Source organism: Hydractinia symbiolongicarpus, chromosome 8 (assembly GCF_029227915.1).
Source record: "Hydractinia symbiolongicarpus strain clone_291-10 chromosome 8, HSymV2.1, whole genome shotgun sequence".
NCBI lineage: Eukaryota > Metazoa > Cnidaria > Hydrozoa > Anthoathecata > Hydractiniidae > Hydractinia > Hydractinia symbiolongicarpus.
Genome location: NC_079882.1, coordinates 3,291,562 through 3,311,327, shown reverse-complemented (window position 1 = coordinate 3,311,327; position 19,766 = coordinate 3,291,562). Strand labels below are relative to the sequence as shown.

The 19,766-nt window shown below is 33.6% G+C and overlaps 1 protein-coding gene and 1 long non-coding RNA gene across 2 annotated transcripts; one reads left to right on the top strand and one right to left on the bottom strand.

Moving 5' to 3' along the window:
* The first annotated feature begins 2,932 nt into the window (after positions 1-2,932).
* Positions 2,933-13,119, top strand: LOC130654284 (trichohyalin-like). The gene is made up of 10 exons (XM_057456837.1): positions 2,933-3,068; positions 7,718-8,497; positions 8,664-8,874; positions 9,359-9,628; positions 9,848-9,907; positions 10,322-10,564; positions 10,828-11,076; positions 11,234-11,501; positions 11,736-11,988; positions 12,703-13,119. Exons 2-10 carry the CDS (start codon positions 7,730-7,732, stop codon positions 12,919-12,921), a joined length of 2,541 nt encoding a protein of 846 aa, XP_057312820.1. The 5' UTR covers positions 2,933-3,068; positions 7,718-7,729; the 3' UTR covers positions 12,922-13,119.
* A 4,599-nt stretch (positions 13,120-17,718) lies between these two features.
* Positions 17,719-18,306, bottom strand: LOC130654303 (uncharacterized). Its single transcript, XR_008984389.1, has 3 exons — positions 18,165-18,306; positions 17,962-18,077; positions 17,719-17,810 (listed from the first exon to the last, which is right to left on the bottom strand). It is a non-coding gene; the product is annotated as an uncharacterized LOC130654303 (long non-coding RNA).
* Positions 18,307-19,766: the final 1,460 nt, after the last annotated feature.

Genomic DNA, 19,766 nt, shown 5'->3' with positions numbered 1-19,766 from the left:
TAAATTATAGAATAAGTTCTGTTCACGTTATCACTTAAAATTCTTTTAATTAACCTTGCTTCTAACAACTATTTTCTTCTTCTTCTTCTTCTCTCTCTCTCATCTGCTACTGCGAAAAATCATGGCACGTGTAAAAATTATGGCACGTCAAAATATCATGGCACGTCAAAAAATCATGGCACGTTGGCGCGTATGGCACGTTGGCACGTCATTTAGCTTTCAAAAATCAAAATGTGGTAAATCAAAACGTATGAAACAGAATACCTGCGAACAACTAAACAAAGCAGTTATGAAATGGTTTACACGTGTAAGAGCTAAAAACGTACCAGTGAGTGGCATCTTTTTCTTTGATGATCAAAGAAAAAGATCGTCTCTTCAATGTAAAGCAATCAAATATTTAACAGTTTTTCAGATAGACTTCCATTTTTGTGTAAACTATGGTAATAAAGACTGAATGAAACTTGAATTATGTTTTCTTGATTTTGAAATTAACGTAATTTCTCTCTGTAGTTCGAATTTTCACTCTCTGAAGCTAAAAGTTCGATTACAGAGACTTTCTATAATTTGAATCTCTCTATAATTCGAACAAGTATTTTTTCCCGTGGTGATTCGAATTAGGGAGAGTCAACTGTAGTGCGATTCTTACCCATATTCGCACTAATCACATGCTTTTTTCATGCTCTTCAAATTATTTTCTTTTATTTTTAGTTGGATATAAAAGTAAATTGTCTATAACATAATATAAATATAAAATTTAACTTTTTTTCCAGGTAGCTATAAATCAACTCTAACTATGTGATGCCGCAAATTTTCTTTCTGTTACCACGAGTACACTGTAAAGTAAACATGCAAGTGACTATCGTAATTTAACTAATCCTTTTTTGGGGCATTGGTATACGTCGGATACATGCATTTTCCTTTATGAATATCTCTTTAATAATAGCCGTCGTCTGTCTGTCTGTGTGTCCGCAAAAGCCGTGTCCCGTAACGAAAACACGAAATTTTTATAATGCGCACGAATATCAAATGTGATATATTTTTATCCACTTTGTTGCGACGGGTAAATTTAAAGGACGAGCGAACGCGCCGGGCGACCCCGTGGATTATTCCACGGGTTAACGACTAGTCCATGTTATAATACCCGTATACGTCTGTCCGTCCGTCTGTCTGTCACGCAAGATGGTAGCTTAGCCGCGCAGGTAGCGAGACGCACACAATGCGGTATAAAAAGGACGGGCGAACCCGTGGATTTTTCCACGGACTAACGACTAGTACTCTATGAATATTCAAGATAAATTAGCCACAAATAGAATATAAAAAAAAATAAGTTCACGTGCTTAGATTTTCGAATTTGATGTAAAATTTCTTTGATCCGTTGATTTGAAGTATTTTTGCATTCTCGGGCTTTTTAAGCTTGCACATGTAAACATAAGCTGAATAAAAAACCCCATAAAAAAGCACGGAAGTTTTTTCACACGAAGTTAAAGTGATTGATTTTATTTCTTCTTTAATCATCAACTACAATAACATTAGTGTTTTCATTCTTCTTCGGTGCTACGAAAATTTCTCCAATTTCCGATTTCTTGAAACAGTAATGGTTACTAATCGAAAGATTTTTTCTTGCAAATAAGGTTCGGGGAATTCGTCGCAAAATTTCGATTTGTAACTTGCCTCAAAAGTATGTGTGAATATCCTTGACCTTTTAAACATTTTAAGTTACGAATAAATTTTGTTCTTTGGCAAGAGAGGCCTAATGACTAAATGTATTTTGTGACTTACTTCTGACTTTTGTTGTTAATTTTATCAACACGGTGCATATTTGAAAATTATCACAATGTTTTAAAAATAGAATTATTATGTTGTTTTCCGCCTTCTTTCCATTTTTAAATCAAAATCATTAAAAAACGCTCACGTAACTGAAAAAAACTCTATCCAAGCAATTTAAAGCGCTTGGTATGCAGCAACCGCAAATCTTTCTTTCCAACAACTTGTCCCCAGGGTCTTTTGCCTTTTTGACATTGAGGCCCGCGGCAGCTAGCGGCTTTGGCGAGGATGTGTTTTTTAACACATTTCAATTGGCCTTTTTTTATGAAATTGAAGATTTACAACCTCGTCATGTATTATTCTGACATCAGAATCGCATTCCACTTTGACAAAAAAGGATGTCGTGAAGCGAGATAGAGTTGTTTCTTTTTATTAGTTATTAATATTATTCTTTTCGATTATACCATTAATTAATCAAATTGCATTATTCATTGTTCCCAGAAAAGGTATATTTCATCTTGGTAACAAGGCTTTTTTAACACTATGCATTATTTATAAGTAGAAAATGGCAGGAGCAAATTCTCCTAAAAAATTAATAATACGAATTTTAAATTTTCTCTTGCGAGAAAGAAATGCACTGGCTGCACTCACGTACTTAAAACTCGCGTTGAAACTCGCGAGGTGAAATTTTTTTGCCGAAGTGAACTAACTTCGGTGTCTTATGAATCTTCTATAAGTGAATACATATTTAAGGAAAGACCGGAGAATCTCACGCCAACGTCAGTTTTACTTAGGCTACGTATAACAGACCTCTAAAAAAACTGTGTTACAATAAGGGAGAAAATTAAACGCTTTATAGCTAAAAGCGGGATGCAACCAATCTCTATATTCAGAAAATTACGCTATCAGAAAAAAGGCAAAAATTATGGTGGAAGAACTAGTGAATAAAAAAGGGGCAAGTTTACTTAAGTTGATGAAAACTACAATCTCTTCTTTTGTATCTATGAACCAAACAGACACAGTAAAACGGTTGGGTAGCGCTCCTCTCCTTTTGCGCCTCTTACAAACAAAGAAAAGACCTGGTCCTGTTGCTGTTGGCGGACGAAGATTGTCCCTGGGAGCTCCGACTCTATCCTTGGCGCCTTGACAGTTGACTTATCGAGACAGTTATCGTTTACGTTCGAAACATAATGGTACCATAGTTATGATGGTAAACAAACAGTTGCATCCCGTTCACACTTATCACACCATCACGACAATAGGTTGTTAATGTTTAGTGTTGGTAAACAGATCATTTAGGAAAAGTAAGGTTTATTTTTACAACTTTGCACGCTTTTTTTTTACTTAAAGTTGCTGTGCTAGAAAAGCTACGGGCAAAAAGTGATTATCTTTGTTCTAAAAATCTAGCTGGCTAGCCACAGCTCTTTGCCATATATTGTTATTAATAAATGTATAAATATAAAATAAAATATTTTTGTAAGTTTTAATTTGCCATCCTCTGAAAAATCCACTTACAGTGTTTAAAACCCGAGCTGGTAAATCTGGAAAAAATTAGAAAAAAATAACAAGTATATAGCTAGCTAGCTACTAGCTTATATAATAATATGATCATCTAAGAATATTTTCAAAGCTAAAGCAATTTTTGATAACTTTGTTTGTGCAAGCGATGCATATAAATGAAGAAAAAAATTCAAAAAGTAAAATAACTAAATTCCTTTGTCCCTGTACACCACACAGTATTTGAAGAGGGTGCCGATAAAGCCGCAAACGCCCGCATATATACGGCGAGTTCGGGCCACTTTTCGAATAAAATTGACGTTTGCCCCACGAAACCGCCCGCACTTTCCCGAAATCGCCCGGAACATTCCCGAAATGCAATTCCTTGTAACAAACCGTGCGGACGATATTTGGGAAGAAGGCGCTTGAAAAGAAAGGAGTTAATATAGTTTATATATAAGTTATTTATAAAATAACTTTATCAAAAACCATCAAAAACAGTTCTTTTCGCTACCACATAGTAAGTTTATTTTAATTTTTATAGTTTTTTTTGAATCACATTAGTGTCTCTTTTTTTTCTTTTTCGGGCATTGTTCGGGCCTATGCAGGTTTTTTCGGGCGAATACTTGGATTTTTTTCAAAACCCCCGCACTTTTTGCAGCGTATGCAGCTTATCAGCACCCTCGTAGGGTTTGCTGTTATGGCATTGGGAATAATAACAATAATATATATTTAAAGTAAAGTGGCTAGCCCAGAAAATCACAAAAACCTATAGTTAGTGGATTGTTTCCACTAGAGGCCACTGAAACAAATAAGAAACAGAAAGCCTTAAATCTTGAAGATTTCCGCCTTGTCAAGAGAAACTTTTCTCAAAGCAAAATGTTTAATGATTGACCCAAGGCTGAGATTTTCAATTTAACTGCTTTTTTAAGCCTTTTTGACTATTCCATTTCTTGAGTAGTTTAGTTGTTGTAAAAACAATGATTCGAGTCTGGGGTTTTGAGTCTGAGGTTCATGTTGTTATAACACTGTTCTTATATAAAAAAGAACAGGGGTTAAAGTAACCTGGCCGGAAAAGTATTAAATATGGGCGAAAAATAATGCAATTTATATATACTTTAATTTAATTACATCTGAATAAATAACAAAAATATACAGATTTACACATAAAGAAGTATAAAAGAAAAGTATAAAAACTGGGGATCTACCTGGAAAGTTCTAAAAATTTCATGATACAAGTTCTGTAAAATTAACAATGAAAACCATAGAAGTCGAGTTTTCTAGAAAAATAATGTGAAGTAAATACTATTAACCAAAATAAGACTAGAATGAATTATATAAATATACATTAGCTTTAGTGATGGTTTATTTTCACAATTTATTGTTTGCAGTTTACAACATTTTTTGGAGATGCTGATGATGTGTTACATTATGGCTGACCTAAAAAAGAAAAAAAAAATACTAAAAAGAAACATATATGAAGAATTCAAAGTATTCTTAGCACATTAATGTGATATTTTTCTGTGCCCTTAATATTCAAAGATGACAGGTATAAATGAAGGTAAAATAACATTTTCACCATTTTATGAAGTTTTAATAAAAAAATCAGGTGATACTTTGAAACGTTAAATAGTTATGATGTCTGTATTTCCAAGAAGAAAACCTGCGTGTACAGTTTGCAAAGACCAATTTTTGCAGTTTCTTAAATATTTTAATTTTTTGGAAAGTTCCTAAATCTGCCTAAAAGCATCCCTAAAATGTTATATTCAACAGTCAAGGACATTTACAAATGAGCAACATAGAACTCAATAACTTAGATCCTAAAGAAATCAAAATATGAAGAAATGAAAATTTTTGTGGTAGTATTGTTGTGGATAGCTGAAATGGAGAATTTTGCAGAAGAATTTTTTTGACTGATTTTCGACTGACTTCTAAAATTTCTGTGGAACATTTTTGCGGATTTGGCCCAAAGTTCTGCAAAAAAAAGATCCACAAAAATTTCTTCCACAGATAATGTATGTGAATTTTGAAAAGGCAGAAATATTTTTTGCACTCCATGGCAAAAACTTGAAAAGGGAAGCTGGGTAGGAGAGTAAATACACTATACGTGATGCTTTTTTAAAGCTACATCCAGGCTCAATCTCTATATCTTCCAAGGCGATTTTAAAGATTCCACCTTACGCGGCAGAAATCAACAGAAAATGATAAACCCTAGACTACCTCAGGTCAATCAAACATAGTAAGATATTTTTAATCTGTGAAAATTGAAAACTAATCTCCATTAGAATCTCCCGGCGGAAATCAACAAAAAATGATAAACCCTAGACTACCTCAGGTCAATCAAACATAGTAAGATATTTTTAATCTGTGAAAATTGAAAACTGATCTCCATTAAAGATAGAAGTTTTAAAGAAAGCAGACTTCCATTACACTTGGTGTAGAAGATTTTTATTCTATTGTGAAAAAGTTAATGAAGGAAAGCCTTTTGCCAATCTGTACATCCTAGCATAATTACATAGACAATGATTCTCATCATCACAGCCTCTTGGTAACCCAGAGTACAGTTCATTACTAGTTGTTCCATCCTTCACTCGTGCAAAGGTGAATGTAGATGAGACACAGATAAAACAAGTTTGCATAACTGTACCTGCAAGCAGAACAAGCAGTGCATCAGCAAGAGTATTCCTTTTAAAAAAACTTTTATTTCGAAACCCAACATACATTCTATATTAATCTAAAAGACAAAAATAATTACTAGAAAAAAAATTTAGGGTACAAAGTTTAAAAATCAAAATCGCTCAGCCAGCTAAATTTTATGTGGAACTGGGAAAGCAGGTAGTGGCACAAGTATTATCCTATTTCTCAGAATTAGGGGCGTCTTTGTATGAGCAAGAGCAATCGCTCACCCCTTTATGATAGGCCTGCATAACAGCTGACATATTTCAAAGGGTACCACAAACAAACTTTGTTTAAATGTTGTGTGCATACAATTCTGGAAAAGGTATATATATATTGAAAAATCCAGGGAGGAAAGTTGACCAGCTGCCTGCTTGACTGACTCATTTTTTCAAGAACTTTAGAACACATTACATATTTTTAAAGGTAGGTTAAGCTACTTATAACTAACAAGGCTAGTGCATACGGTCCTTATCACATGATTATCTAATGAATAGTTCTGACACCAATATTGTAACAACTTGGCAAGAATGTCAGTAAATGGGAGGACTGTTTATGCCAGGTTAAACAAAAAAATGAATCCTGCTGAAACAGAAAAATGTAGTTAATGGCGGCTTTAAACATTGCTATTTTTTCTATTGCTCAAAGAGCAAATGCGTCATTAAGAAAAATTGGTGATGTGAATTAACAAAGAGAGTATCAGAAGAGTAAAGCAAATGTGGAAATGGAAATCTTTTTCATAAAAATTTTCTGCAATTGTCTAGTTTCATAATATTAGAGATTTGTTTATTCAATAAATAAATAAAATGCCATGCCCAACCATGCACAAATTTTCTCATTGCATTGTTTAAGTTGTCTATTTTGTAAATTTTGGAACACGAAAGATATCCTGAATATAAGTGCTTTTTATATACTTTATGTAATTCAAGTAATACTTCAATTTATTTAAAAACAAACAAGTTTGTAAAGAAAAGTAAATAGAAATATAAAACCTTTAAATGTAAAAATAAAATGACAAAGAGTAAAGGTCATCACAGTAAAGATTTTCCTAGAAAAGAGAGTTTTTATTATAGAAAATATTTTGTCACCAGCTGGCATGTAGCTGTAAAGCTCAATATGAAAACATATGTGTGTAGCCTCAAACATCTAAATCATACATGTGCCTGATTTAGTTGTTCAATTATGATGACCAAAAGTCAAATTAACTATTTGGTGCTATGGTGCTGCAAAGTACCCCAGGATTGTCCCAGAATAACACTCCAGGGGATGGTATGTTTTCCAGATTGTAGCTCTGATTTGTAATAACTTTTTTAATGGAAATACTAATATAGGAGTAAGTTCTATGAACTGCAATTGCAGCGTAATGTAAAAATTAATTATTTAACCAACTGTACCACAGTCACAACATAATTGGAAAACACAGAGAAGATTCCTTTTTTTAAGGGTAACATGAAAAATGGGAAATTATGAAATTTAACTAAATATTAGTTTAAGTTAAAGTCAAGAAGATTTTGCTATTGTGCATGAAATACAATCAGTTTTTTTTTATTAGTAGTAGTTTTACCTTGGGATTAACAGCCTACTAAAGATAGTTAATGTAATTGTTTTGTGAATTTATTCTGGAATTGAATGCATGGATAACATTTTTATTTAAAATCTTCAGAAAAACTTTCCATCACAATTTTAAAAGTGACCATGCAAGTCAACTTGCATCCACACGAATTAGAATTTTCGATAAAAGCTACCCTCTGACCTACAAGCGATGCCCATTGTTGTTTAGACTGTCGCAGACATGGCAAGCCTGCACCGAGATGTCACTGACATATCAAAAAGCATAAAGGAAAGAAATATTTCAATCATAATTGATGCATCAGGTTCCATGTACAAAACATTTGACATAATTAAAGAAGCTGCCATGATGCTTATCCACAACACATTATACAGACAAGAACATGGAAGTTTCAATGTCATTTCATTTTCCAACTCAAGTCAAGTGTTTTCAAATTCTATGGTTTCCTGTTCTAAAGAAAACCTTGCTTTAGCAGCCACTTGGATTCATGGACTTACCTGTGAAGCCTCAACAAATACTTTGTCTGCATTGGTCACAGCCTATAGCGATGATAATTCAGATGCTATTGTCATATTTACGGATGGGTTGCCAAATCAAAAACCTTCTGTAGTTTTAAAATGTATAACTGAATTATCTCAGGGACGACCTATTCATTCAATATATGTAAATAATGGTAACATCGATGAGTCTGTTGTGCAGTTTTGGGAAAAGCTGGCATTAAACACTAATGGTTCCTTGCATTTGCTCACAAGTGGTAGTCACAATAAGTGCAAGTCACAACAAATTTACCCCTTTAAAAAGACGTACAGAGGTGATTCTTCAGATTCAGGCTCTAGCAGTGGTTCATCCTCTGCTAGTGATTACTCAAGTGAAACTGAAAGTGATACAGAAAGAACTGATCTTGATCATGGCAATAATTATCTTGGTAAAAAGGTTTTGGCCAAAAGAAAAAGCAGTGGATTTTATTACAAAGGAACAATAGTTAAACTGGTAAGAAGTAATATGATGTAATGAGTTGAAGAGTAAGTTTTAAAAATGTAAATCTAAACTTTGTTATATGTATTATTTTACCATGCACACACATACTTTAATTTTGGTTTTGATTTGAATCCTGCTTAACTGTACTGATAATAGAATATTATCCAAATTTTTCTAGATGCTTTCAATAGAGCAAGTTATAGTTCTGTTTCAATCTTCAAAAGATATCAAGTTTCAACTCCAACAGAAATGCTCGTTAAACGACATAGTATTTTATGATGAAGCAAAACAACATAGAATTTACTCTGGAGATAAAGTCTTGGTGAATTTATCTTCCAAAAAGAAAAAGTTTACTCCAGCAACTGTTCTAAAGAAGGAATATTTATTTGGTAATACTTTTTAGGTGTTTTCTTTTGTTTTGAAAATTTTTGTGATATAACTTCTATGATATTTCCTGAGTACAAAACGGTAATTAAAATTAAAATTTTTCTTACGAACTTTAACATAGATTAATTAGTAATTTTGTGTCACCCGTACCTAACTTTTGTAACTTTGATTAAAAACCACAGAATCTGTCTAAATTGTATGTATAAAAAATTTATAACCTTAATGGAAAGTGTATTAATAGGAATTTTAGCCAACATTGTGACTATAATAATTAAACTTGCATATTAGCTTTCCATATGTTGCATTTATGGTGTAGTAAGTGGAACTTGAAAACCCATGTGATCATTCTTGCTTCGCGTTTGAACTACCGACTGTGCTATCTCATGTCATATCTCTAGCACATGTTGAAAATAAGACAACAATAATTTCAGGTACATTTTTAGCTTTTCTTTTATATAGTATTTTTTTTTAATTTTTGTACTTCAGATGATGACGATACTGGTTTTGACAAGTTACTTGAAGTTGAATTATTCAATGGAGAAATAAAAAGAGTACCTCTTACATCTGCAGTATATATATCACTTGATGTGTACAAAAAAATTGTGAGGGGTATTGATGAGAAGGTTACTTCGTCGTCAAGAAAAAAGAAACAAAGAAAACGCCATTCGAGAAAGTATTCTCACAAGGAGGAAGATGAGCATGGTTCTGATGATGATCATGATAAAAATGCACGAAATTACTTAAAAGAGAAAATAGGTTGGTTTATGTTGAGTTGTGAGGTGGTAATTCTGTAAATACTCTTCCGATTCTTTCTTGTCGTAATATTTCTGTTAATAAATGTGAATTTATTTTGTACGTTCGTATGGAAAGAACTCTTTGCAAGTGCACATCTTTACTGAAAACAATTTTGTATGGTTCTGTTTATTTGTTTGTTTGTCATGGAAACCAGTTGTGTACGCCTTATTTTTCGTTTAGATAGACAGTTAAAAGAAAGTGAAGAATTACTGGCTAGTTTAAATATGAAAGAACAAGAAGGTATAAGTCTTTTGTTGTTATTGTTTAAGACACCAATCTTATACTGTGCGTGTTATGTGTAAAATCTCACGTTTTTTTCTTACGCGTAAGTAATTAACGGAAAGTTTTAACGTCCTTGGGTTTCCATCCTAACGGCTGGCTCTTCCTCCACTCAGACTGTAACTATGTTACATTAGCGCAAGAGACACGTATATCATTTGCTCTAACTTGCTTGCCTGCCAAACAAGCCAATTGGCGTTCAGTAGATGGCTCCAAGCCGGCTAAAACATTACCAGTGCGCCCGAGTGGAGACTCGAACCTGCAACCATATGATTATAAGTCGACAGCGCTACCACTATACCATCTCCGGGTGGTGTTTTGTTTATGAAATAAGAATTTGAAAATTGAAATAAGATTGCATGCATTTTATTTTAGAGTTTTTATATCAACAAAAACTATTGGCAATGGCACAAGAAGAAAAGCGTGGTGATTATATCTATGAGAATGGTTTTACTGATGGCTACGAAAGTGCTGTTGAAACATATGATAAAATAAAGAAGATCAGACAACGAACTGCGTCACGTGAGAAGTTACTGGCTTCTATACCATCTTCTTTTGAGGATGGTGTTATTGGCAGACATGTTCGCAGTAGGAGTGCTGAACCCAAAGAACTTAGAGGTTAGGAATTAAATCAAAGCGCTAATGGTTAATCATGTTAGCAAATGATTTTAATGTTATTTTTTGTTTAATACGTTAAAAATCCAAATTGCACAGTGTACGCTCAGTTAAAAAAAAATTTTCAATATTGAAATGTGAAATTTTCTCTTCCGGCTGCAATGACAACTAAATTGTGTAATTAATTTACAATTTGAAATATACAAACTGTTTTTACTTATACTTATTTCTTAACCGATTGTAAAGAGTGTAACATGATTTTCTAGAGTCCTACATTGAGCCCCACCCTCCTTCGTGGAAAACGAACAAAAAAAGACTAGAAAACACACCGAGAAGGAGATACAGATCTGCAACAGTGGGAAGTAATGTTGTTGAAAGATCAAAAAAACATTGGGTAGGGCGTCCTATTACAAGAGAAACAACAGCTTATACGGGCCGTTACAAGAGTAAACAAAGTGTGCCTACAGCTGAAGAATATCAAACAGCTGACGGAGTTCCATTTCCAGTTAAAACAGGTAAGCTGTGTTCTTTTAGACTTGTTGTAAAGAATGTTGAGATTATTGGAAGTTAAAGTAATTGGGAATTATACATATATAGCCTCGCGTCACGAATTGAGTACTTAAGGTCGGTGTATCTGTATCGTACATCAGGTCGTATGTATATTTAAAATAGATCGGCGCCTGATACAGCAGAGATCATCCAACTGGACACCTGGAAGAAGTGACAATTCGGGTTACAAGCATCACGATATTATAGCTCACCGGGTGGTTGACAAGTTTCCTCAAAAGACAAGCAACTCCAGTTCACCTGTAAATGCTTCATATAAAGACAAAGATAGGATTGAGGTATTAAAAACCAAGCGAGAATTGCGTGACCTGAAAGAGCAAATTGCAAGACAGGATAGGAGTGTGCAGTTTGGAGAAAGAGAAGAACAGCCAAGGTATGTAACTGTACATCGTCGTGTAGTAATTTTATTTTCTGGTAAATAAAATTGAAATGTGCTTAGTAAGCGCCCGAACTGTATTATTTAAGTTAAGTTATAAAGTTTTCAAAGACGTATTTCAAACTTGCTCAATTCTTAACCTCTGCTTAAAACTAAACTTAAAAACTCCTTCTTGGGGACTAGTGGACAGTATTCTAAACTAACTGCGAACTAATATATGTATTATTGTAGATATCATCACAACGGTCCAGAGAGAAAAGGGTACACAAAAGTGAAGATAACTATTGAAAAAGATGCTTCAAAGACGAAAATCAAACAAAGAAAACAGGAGGAGCAACGAAAATACGAAAATCAAAGAGAGTTGAAGAACCAACAAAAGAAATATGAAAGAATAGATGCGTTAAAAGACAGAAAAAAGGTTTATGACGATATGAAGAAGAAAAGAGCGCAGGAACAATGGGTTGACAAAGGTGAACGTATTAATGTAAGTGGACATAATTTACAGTTGACACCCGGTAAGTAGAACCTACACCGGACCGAAGAAAAGGGTTTCATTTAACCAATCTTTAAACTTTTTCTTACCCAGGGTTTCACGCCAAAGAAATTAGTTAAACTTAAGGAACCGATGTGCCTGAAAGGATTGGTTTCACGTTTTCGTTTTCATTGAAAATTCACTGTACCTTAAAGTAAAACAAACAAAAAAAACAAACAAACACTAACAATTTGCTTCCTCAGCAAACTATTTTTCTGTGTCTACTTGCTTTCTATTTTCTACACCAACACCTCGACAGGCTACATATTCATAGCAGTATTTGCTTATAAATTTATTATTATTATTATTATTATTATTACGAATTTTTTAAAAGGGTGTACAAATCAGTTAAAAACGGTGTCCTTTTAATAAAAATAAAAAACAAAAAAATATATAGATATAGTTAAAATGTTAAATATACACATTATAAAAATACTAAGAAATAAAAAGATGTTTAGATTTTATAATATTTAAGTGTCTTGTTGAAGTTCGTTTCGGCCAATGGAATTTCTCTAGGTAACAAGTTATAATTGGATTGTATGAGAGTATTGTTCCGTCACCGAAATGTGCGTCACTTTGATCTTAAAGAGGATAGAAAAAAGGATGTAACTAAGATGATCTTTTTCGTTTACCTTGTTGTAACGATTTTTGTTTCTTTTCACCTAGGCAAGAAGTCAAGAGGAGAGGAAAAATGATTTTGAACAACGAAGAGTTGACAAGCAGATTGAGGATCATGAATTGAAGATTAGAAGATTGAAGCAGATTAGAAAGTACACTGATGCCAGATTTCGTCATATGAGAAAAGATAATGACCGACATCGAGATATAAACGAACACGTAAAAGATGTGAAACAGGGTCACTATAGAGCCAGTATTTTGCCTTAGTAGCTCAACATAGTTATACGTTGTCATTTTAGTGAGAGAATTTCTTTCGCACTTTTAATCATCTCGCACAAAGCATTGCTTTGTGTTGGCATAAGAAACTTTTGCCTTTTTTAATCGAGAATATCATCGAGACTGGTATTTATGTTGGTAATAAATAACTGTAAATAGTATAAAAGCTAACATGAATCTGATTGAAAATGATTTCTAGTCTATTATTTTACCTTTGACTTAAATCAAACCTTTCTGTAAATATATTTTCCCTAAAATATTAAAATCTGTAATCATTTTTCATTTAATTTATAAAAATTTCTTTTATTTCACTTTTTTATACATGAATTTTATTTATGAATTTTAATAATATTTATTAATATTTATTATTTGTACTCTTGTAACACTGGAAAAGCGAAAATTGTTATCTATATTCAATTTGTACTTCTAAAATCACTTTTTTGTGTAGAAATATTATACCCGTGTTGGACCGAAAAATCCCATCCAGATGAAATGTATTATTTCTTATTTCTTCGAAGGAAGAAACGTTTGCGGAAGAAAAATTCGCGAGACATCAAAATTAGCGAAATCAAGGGAAATAACTTTTTAAATTGTTTGCGAGAAATAACATTCGCGAATGATCATGTCAATCATTTTTAGCAAGAATTAAATTTCACGAAAAGCAATTAAGCCAAAAATCACGAAATCGTAAAAATTACTTTCTTTCTAAGAAATCTTAATTTTGTTTCCAACGAATTGAGAGCATTTTAGTTTGTAATTGACTTTGTATCTGAGAACATTGACCGAAATGCCTTTTACTAATTTTGCTATTTACACAAACGTTTTTAGCACAAATTTGAAAAAATGAAGGACATCCCCAAGACACTCAAGTTCAGTGTGTGTATAAAAAAAGAAATGTGAACACGTCTCAATACTTACCACTCATCCCTGATTGGTGGACAAAAAAATTAGACCATGGATCAGACCTTCCATAAACTAAATAATTTCAGAGAAATTTAAGGAAGGATATTGGAGCTCATAATCGTTCAAAAATTACGAGCGTATTTGTGCGCAATTTTATCGAAAATAGGAAAGTTAAAAAAATAAGGGCTCACAAAAAACAAGTTATGAAATGCTCTTACACGTTTTTTAAATCACTTTATAAGAAACTGACTAGAAACTTTTTTATATGCCTCTTATGAATCAATAGCATCCAGGTATAACAAGAAATTGGAAGAATATCCTGGCAAATCGAAACGCTACGGGCCTGGGATCGAGGTTGGGAATAGCAACATTTTAGAGGAGGCGAAGTCATTGTTTCATCTTTTCTTGTATGTAAACTAAGAAACCTACTCAGAAATTTTATAGTGTTCTTAGATCTTAAAGGAACTTTTACTAGTTGGCCGTTAGCTTGTTTCTTATAAACGTGTACAACATGTTTGCAACTGAAAACGTTATTATAAGTAATGTTAAAGTAGCCCTAGTGTGAACTAGAAGTATAGAAAGAGGGAAGGGGAGTCCAATCCAACAAAGCCTTTATAAAAGAGAGGGAGATCGAGTTGTTTTATTATATTAAGAAAAAAGTTGAGAAAGTGAAGGAAAGAACTTCGAGCAAGAATTTGTTACAATTTTACTACGATCAAAGAAAGCAAAAATTCAAAATTTGTCTCCAATTTCTAACCTTGGAGAAACAAAATAAGGATTTCAACGACGATAAAAAGGCGTTGTCAAATTATTCAAAAGAACAATTTTGTTTTATTACAAACTGCCGAAGTTTTTGTAGAAAACCCTTTGACAAAAAAGTTTGTCAAAGTGAAGGCTCTTTTCGACCAGGGATCAAAAAAGTTATGTTAAGTTAAAAGTTCTTTGACACCAGTGGACGCGAAAAAAAAACGAAAATTTAGATAAGGTTTCTGTTCATTTGAAGGGGAGGGGAGAAGATTTTAAGGTTGAAGCTTTATATACAAATATTATTTGTTTACCCATAAAAACCGATCTGTTAAATGTGCGAAAGAAAAATACGAATTTTTAAAAGATTTGCAGCTTGCTGACTTAAGCATTAGCAATGAAATCGGTTTATTAATAGGTTCGGATATTTATTGGTTCCTAGTAACAAGCAATATAAGAACTGGTAAGGCTAGGGAACCCATAGCAGTAGAATCCGAATTCGGATGGCTCTTGAATGGGCCCATTCCCAGGGAGGATAAATGTTTAAGAATTATTTCAAGTGTTGTTTATGGGACATCGAGTCATGTTTTGTTTATAAAGTCAAATGGATTCAGGAAGGGAGATTTAGAAAACTCTTTGCATAAGTTTTGGGATTTAAAGACGCTGGGAATTGCTGAGAACGAAAGGTCTGTTTTAGAAGATATTGTAGTAATAATATCTAAAAAAAACGAAGAACATAGGTATGAGACTAAAGTTGCCTTTTAAGGACGATCGTCGAATTTTGCCTGACAATTAAAAGTTGTGTAAAAAACGTTTAGAGAATTTACATACACGGTTAAAAAATAACCCGGAGTTGTTAAAAAAGTATGACGACATTTTTATTGAGCAAAGGGAACTAGGAATAATAGAGGAGTAGCGTAGAGAATTGTCATTATGTTTTGTGTCATCCTGTAATTCGCGAAGAAAAAAATACCAGTAAGGTTAAAATAGTGTTTAGTTTCAGAAAGAGCGTCCCAAGCCAACCTCTGCACCAGTAACCTCGTCCCCAGGGCTCCTTTACCCTTATTATATGCGGATAGAGGAGCCCTGGGCACGAAGGTGTGTCCCTAAGGCACTTTATCTCTTAATCTCGCACGGAAAGGTTGCCTCTGTGCCCTCTGCGTTAGAATTTGCGTCCCTCATCTTAATGAGAATGTGGCGAGCCAATACCGTCAGTCTTAATTCCCCAAATATAATTTGCTTCACGGGGGTGATTCACAAATTTGGCTCACAAACATTGCTTCACAAATATTCTTTGGGTTGTTACAGCTGATTTTGGATAAGGAGCTTAAAGGCCAAAATCCGCACTAGCATTTTTGACCAATAACAATCTACATAAAATAATCACGTGAGATCAACAAACCACCAGCATGCTCAAATCAAAATTGGCGCAGCAACAAACAAAATTGTAACGTGAGAATCACCAGTTAATAAGAATCTTAGTGTAATACACAAATCTTAGTGTAATACAAAACCTTCCAGAAGAACCTTAGGGCTCACGGGCTGCTGTAGCAGATTTTGTTATAAGTGGGGCTATGAGGTTGAGAACTTCTTCGTATCATGCTGGAGACATACCAAACTGTTTGTAAAAAAAATCATGATCATGGATCCTAAGTTCTTGAATTATTCTTGATATTCTTCTTTTGCCTTTCTTTCCAAAAATATTTTCCTTACCCACATCCTATGTTTACTCTTATGTGTTACTAGCAGTTGACGTTTTTTAATTAGAAGAACTAGAAAACACACATGGTTTTCATCCATACTGTTCTTATTGTCGTAGACGCAGAAACAAATTTTCGGAACAGACTGGAACAGATTTTTATCGTTATCCGGTCCGGTCCGCGGAACGTTTTCCGCGTGTGGATACTGGCCTTAAAGACCATGTGATTGTAAGTAAGTTAATTAAGTTATTTTTTATTGAAGAAAGTAAAAGACTGAATACTTTACAAATTTAATATTTATAACATGGAAAAACTTGTTATGTTAGAAAAATGTTTTTCGACCTATTGTTGGGCGTATATCCACTAGAAGTCAGATTTATTGTGTTGTTGTAATTTAAGACCTAAAAACGCTTCTTATGCTGTTAAGTATATCAAAAACCGAGGAATTAGGCACGAGGTTGCCTTAAGGTGTGCGCAAATGCGTCAAACTTTTCATCAAACTCCATCAAACTAGCGAGTTTGATGAAAATTTTGATGCATTTGAGTTGAACCATCAAACACGATTTTTTCGAAAAAATGAGTTTGATGAAGTTTGATCGCGATCGAACTTTTCATCAAACAAAATTCATCAAACCGAGTTTTGCTGTTTGGTGGCTGTTTGACGCATTTGTGTCGAATTTCATCAGTCATTTTTAAAATCCGCGATGAGTGAAAAACATCAACAGTGGAGGCTCTTTCGAGAATTTTCGACATTCGAATACTGCTTTTGATATTCCAAAACAAAAAAACATATGCTCATTCGGTCATTCATTGAACGTTGAACAAGACAAAAAAAAGTGAAACAGAGATCAAAAATGGCGATTTGTTTCCCAAAAAAAAGAGAGAGAAGAAGAAAACGGCTGCTAAAAACAAAAAAGAACTAAAGTTAAAAGTTGATAACGCCAAGGCCGCCAAAGATTGGACAGATGAAGAAACTTCTGAACTCATCGAACTCATATCAGCCGCCATTTTGAAATTATTTCGAATGTTTTGATAAAAAACGTGTTTGACGAGTTGACGCAAATGGAAAATTCGATTTCATCAAACTATCGCAGTTTGATGAATAGTTTGACGCATTTGCGCCCGTCTTTATAGCAAATGCAGGAAATAAGCTGTGTGATGAAGCCACTGGGGGAAGGTAACAAGGGTATTCATTCAAAATTATTAGCTTATTTTGAGCATAAATGCGCAAGAAGGCGTTAATGCGGAATGGGCTAAAACTTGAAGAAAGTATTTTTCGTTCAAGGTTAAAATTAGACTCCTCCTATTCGATTTATGCGACATTTCTTACTAAATAAAATTTGGCGCTAAAATTCTCTTGATGTCCTGTTTTGGTTTTGCGTCATTTTGATTAAGAATCTAGAAGGTGCAGTAAAAAAAAATGGGAGAAAAAAAGACTTGATTTACAAAATTTACATTCTTTTTGTTGCTTCAAATTTTTTATTTACATTTACTTTGTTTCTGCAGTAGGAGCTTCCTTTCCTTCCGTGGTACCTAAAAATAAAAAGATTAAAATAACAGCAGGATTCTTCGGGGTCGGAACAGAGAAGAAATAAAAATACATCTTTGACGAAACATTAATACTTGTATGTCTAGCTAAATATAAATGAACTTAGGAATACTTTTTTTCTCACATTTTACATACCTTCTTTAGCTGGACCGTTTCCTTTGGCTGATTCTCCTGTTTTTGGGGTTTTCTCGACTTTTTCAACGTTTGATACTGGAACGTCACTCATTATGATTTAGTTGAGTAAGTTGAAACTAAAAAGATAAGTAACATACATGAATAACATATTTGCATCAGTCTATAAAAACAAAATCCATAATAGCAAAACCGTGCTAACTCACCAAATTAGTTCAAATGTTAATATAACTTTCCACGAAGTTTAAAAAAGTAGAAATAAGTACGTTCTCTAAACCACTGTATATATAAGTTGTAAAAAAAAGTCTGGACCCTATTTATGAACAATAGATTCAAAACCAGACTACTCGATCGATCTAATGAACTTTACCCGCCAAAATCACAATCTGGTGTAGTTTGTTTGCCACCAAATACTTTTTGTTCTTTTTGAGTATAATTAAAAAAACACAGCAAGAATACTTTGTCTAGGGCTATACTACAATTTGTTATATTCAAAGGTTTTGTTGTTAAAGGTTACGAACCGGTTAAAATGTTCACATTCCGCAAATCCCGCGCACATATTAAAAATTTTACATTAACTTATTTTAGTTTCGAAAGTTTTATACCCATACCTCGCCTTTAGCTAAAAGCAAAAAGCCTGGAGATTAGGTTTCCCTTTTTTTTCATTTTTTTGCTTTGTACCCACTTTACAACAAGAAAATATCGATATAGTTGCAAAGCAGTTTCATAAATCAATCCGCGATTTTGGATAACGCTGTAAGCTAGGTCAAAAGTAAATGTGTAAAAATCCAAAAGCAGTTGGATTGAAAGACGTGCAAGGTTGAAATTTATAAATTTTAACCTAGAGACAAAAAATGAAACGAATTGAAAGTTTCAGATAGTAAAAAAATTATATATAAGTTGTAAAACTATATAAGTGTCGCGTAGCGTTGCGGTTATGGAGCGCGCTTGATTATCACAAGGTCCGTTGCTCGGTCCACAGCGCGTGTGCATGTTTAACAAGTGTCTTAGCCACAGCTACGGGTTAACCCATGCCATGTGAGGGAACTTGGGTAGAACACAGGACCCAAATTGCTAACAGTACACTAAAGAGGCTCTATCCTGTATAAATATTCATAATAATAATAATAACTTCTAGAGAGTCCTAATTGGTTTGTTTACAATGTCATGTTAGAATACAAAAGCGAATTCGCTATTGAACAATGAGTTGGAACATTAATTATTAAAATATTTATTGTGTTTTTTTTAGAAATCCGAAACGGAAAGTTTATGATTCATTGTTCCACGTTTTGAGCTACCATTAAACATTGCGAAATAAGAACCTTCTGCATGCTGAAAGCGCGAAAACTACTTGCGCGCCATCACAGAAATAAAAAAGGCGCCAAAATGCTGAAATGTAGAAACGACTGGTCTGCACACTCGTTTGCAGTTCAATTTTCTTGCAGATCACGTAAGGTGCGAATACCGGAATTAAGACCAGGGGCGTATTGAATAAGGGGCGGCGGCAAACATGAGATCTACTTTAGAACTGGAAGTAGAAAACAGAAATATCTTTATTGTTACCTCCATGTTTAGAATAGGAATAGGTTGTTGTTTCTTCATATTCATTGGCGTATTTGCATTTTTTTATACTAAAATTATAAAATCTGGCCTGCATTTTTAGTCAATCTGGTGGGTACAAATTGCAATTTCTGCAGAGTAGGCCTCGACTATGTTGACGGAGTCTAGGAAATCTTTCAGTCGTGAGTTGAATGAATTGCGAGTTGTGAGTTGTTAGTTGGTAAGTTAAAAATATTTACCAGCAATCG

Coding starts and splice junctions, on each gene's coding strand:
- LOC130654284 (XM_057456837.1), top strand. CDS start 7,730: ATGGCAAGCCTGCACCGAGATGTCACTGACATATCAAAAAGCATAAAG. Junction 9,908..10,321: donor AAATATGAAAGAACAAGAAG/GTATAAGTCTTT, acceptor ATTTTATTTTAG/AGTTTTTATATCAACAAAAA. Junction 11,077..11,233: donor TCCATTTCCAGTTAAAACAG/GTAAGCTGTGTT, acceptor TATTTAAAATAG/ATCGGCGCCTGATACAGCAG.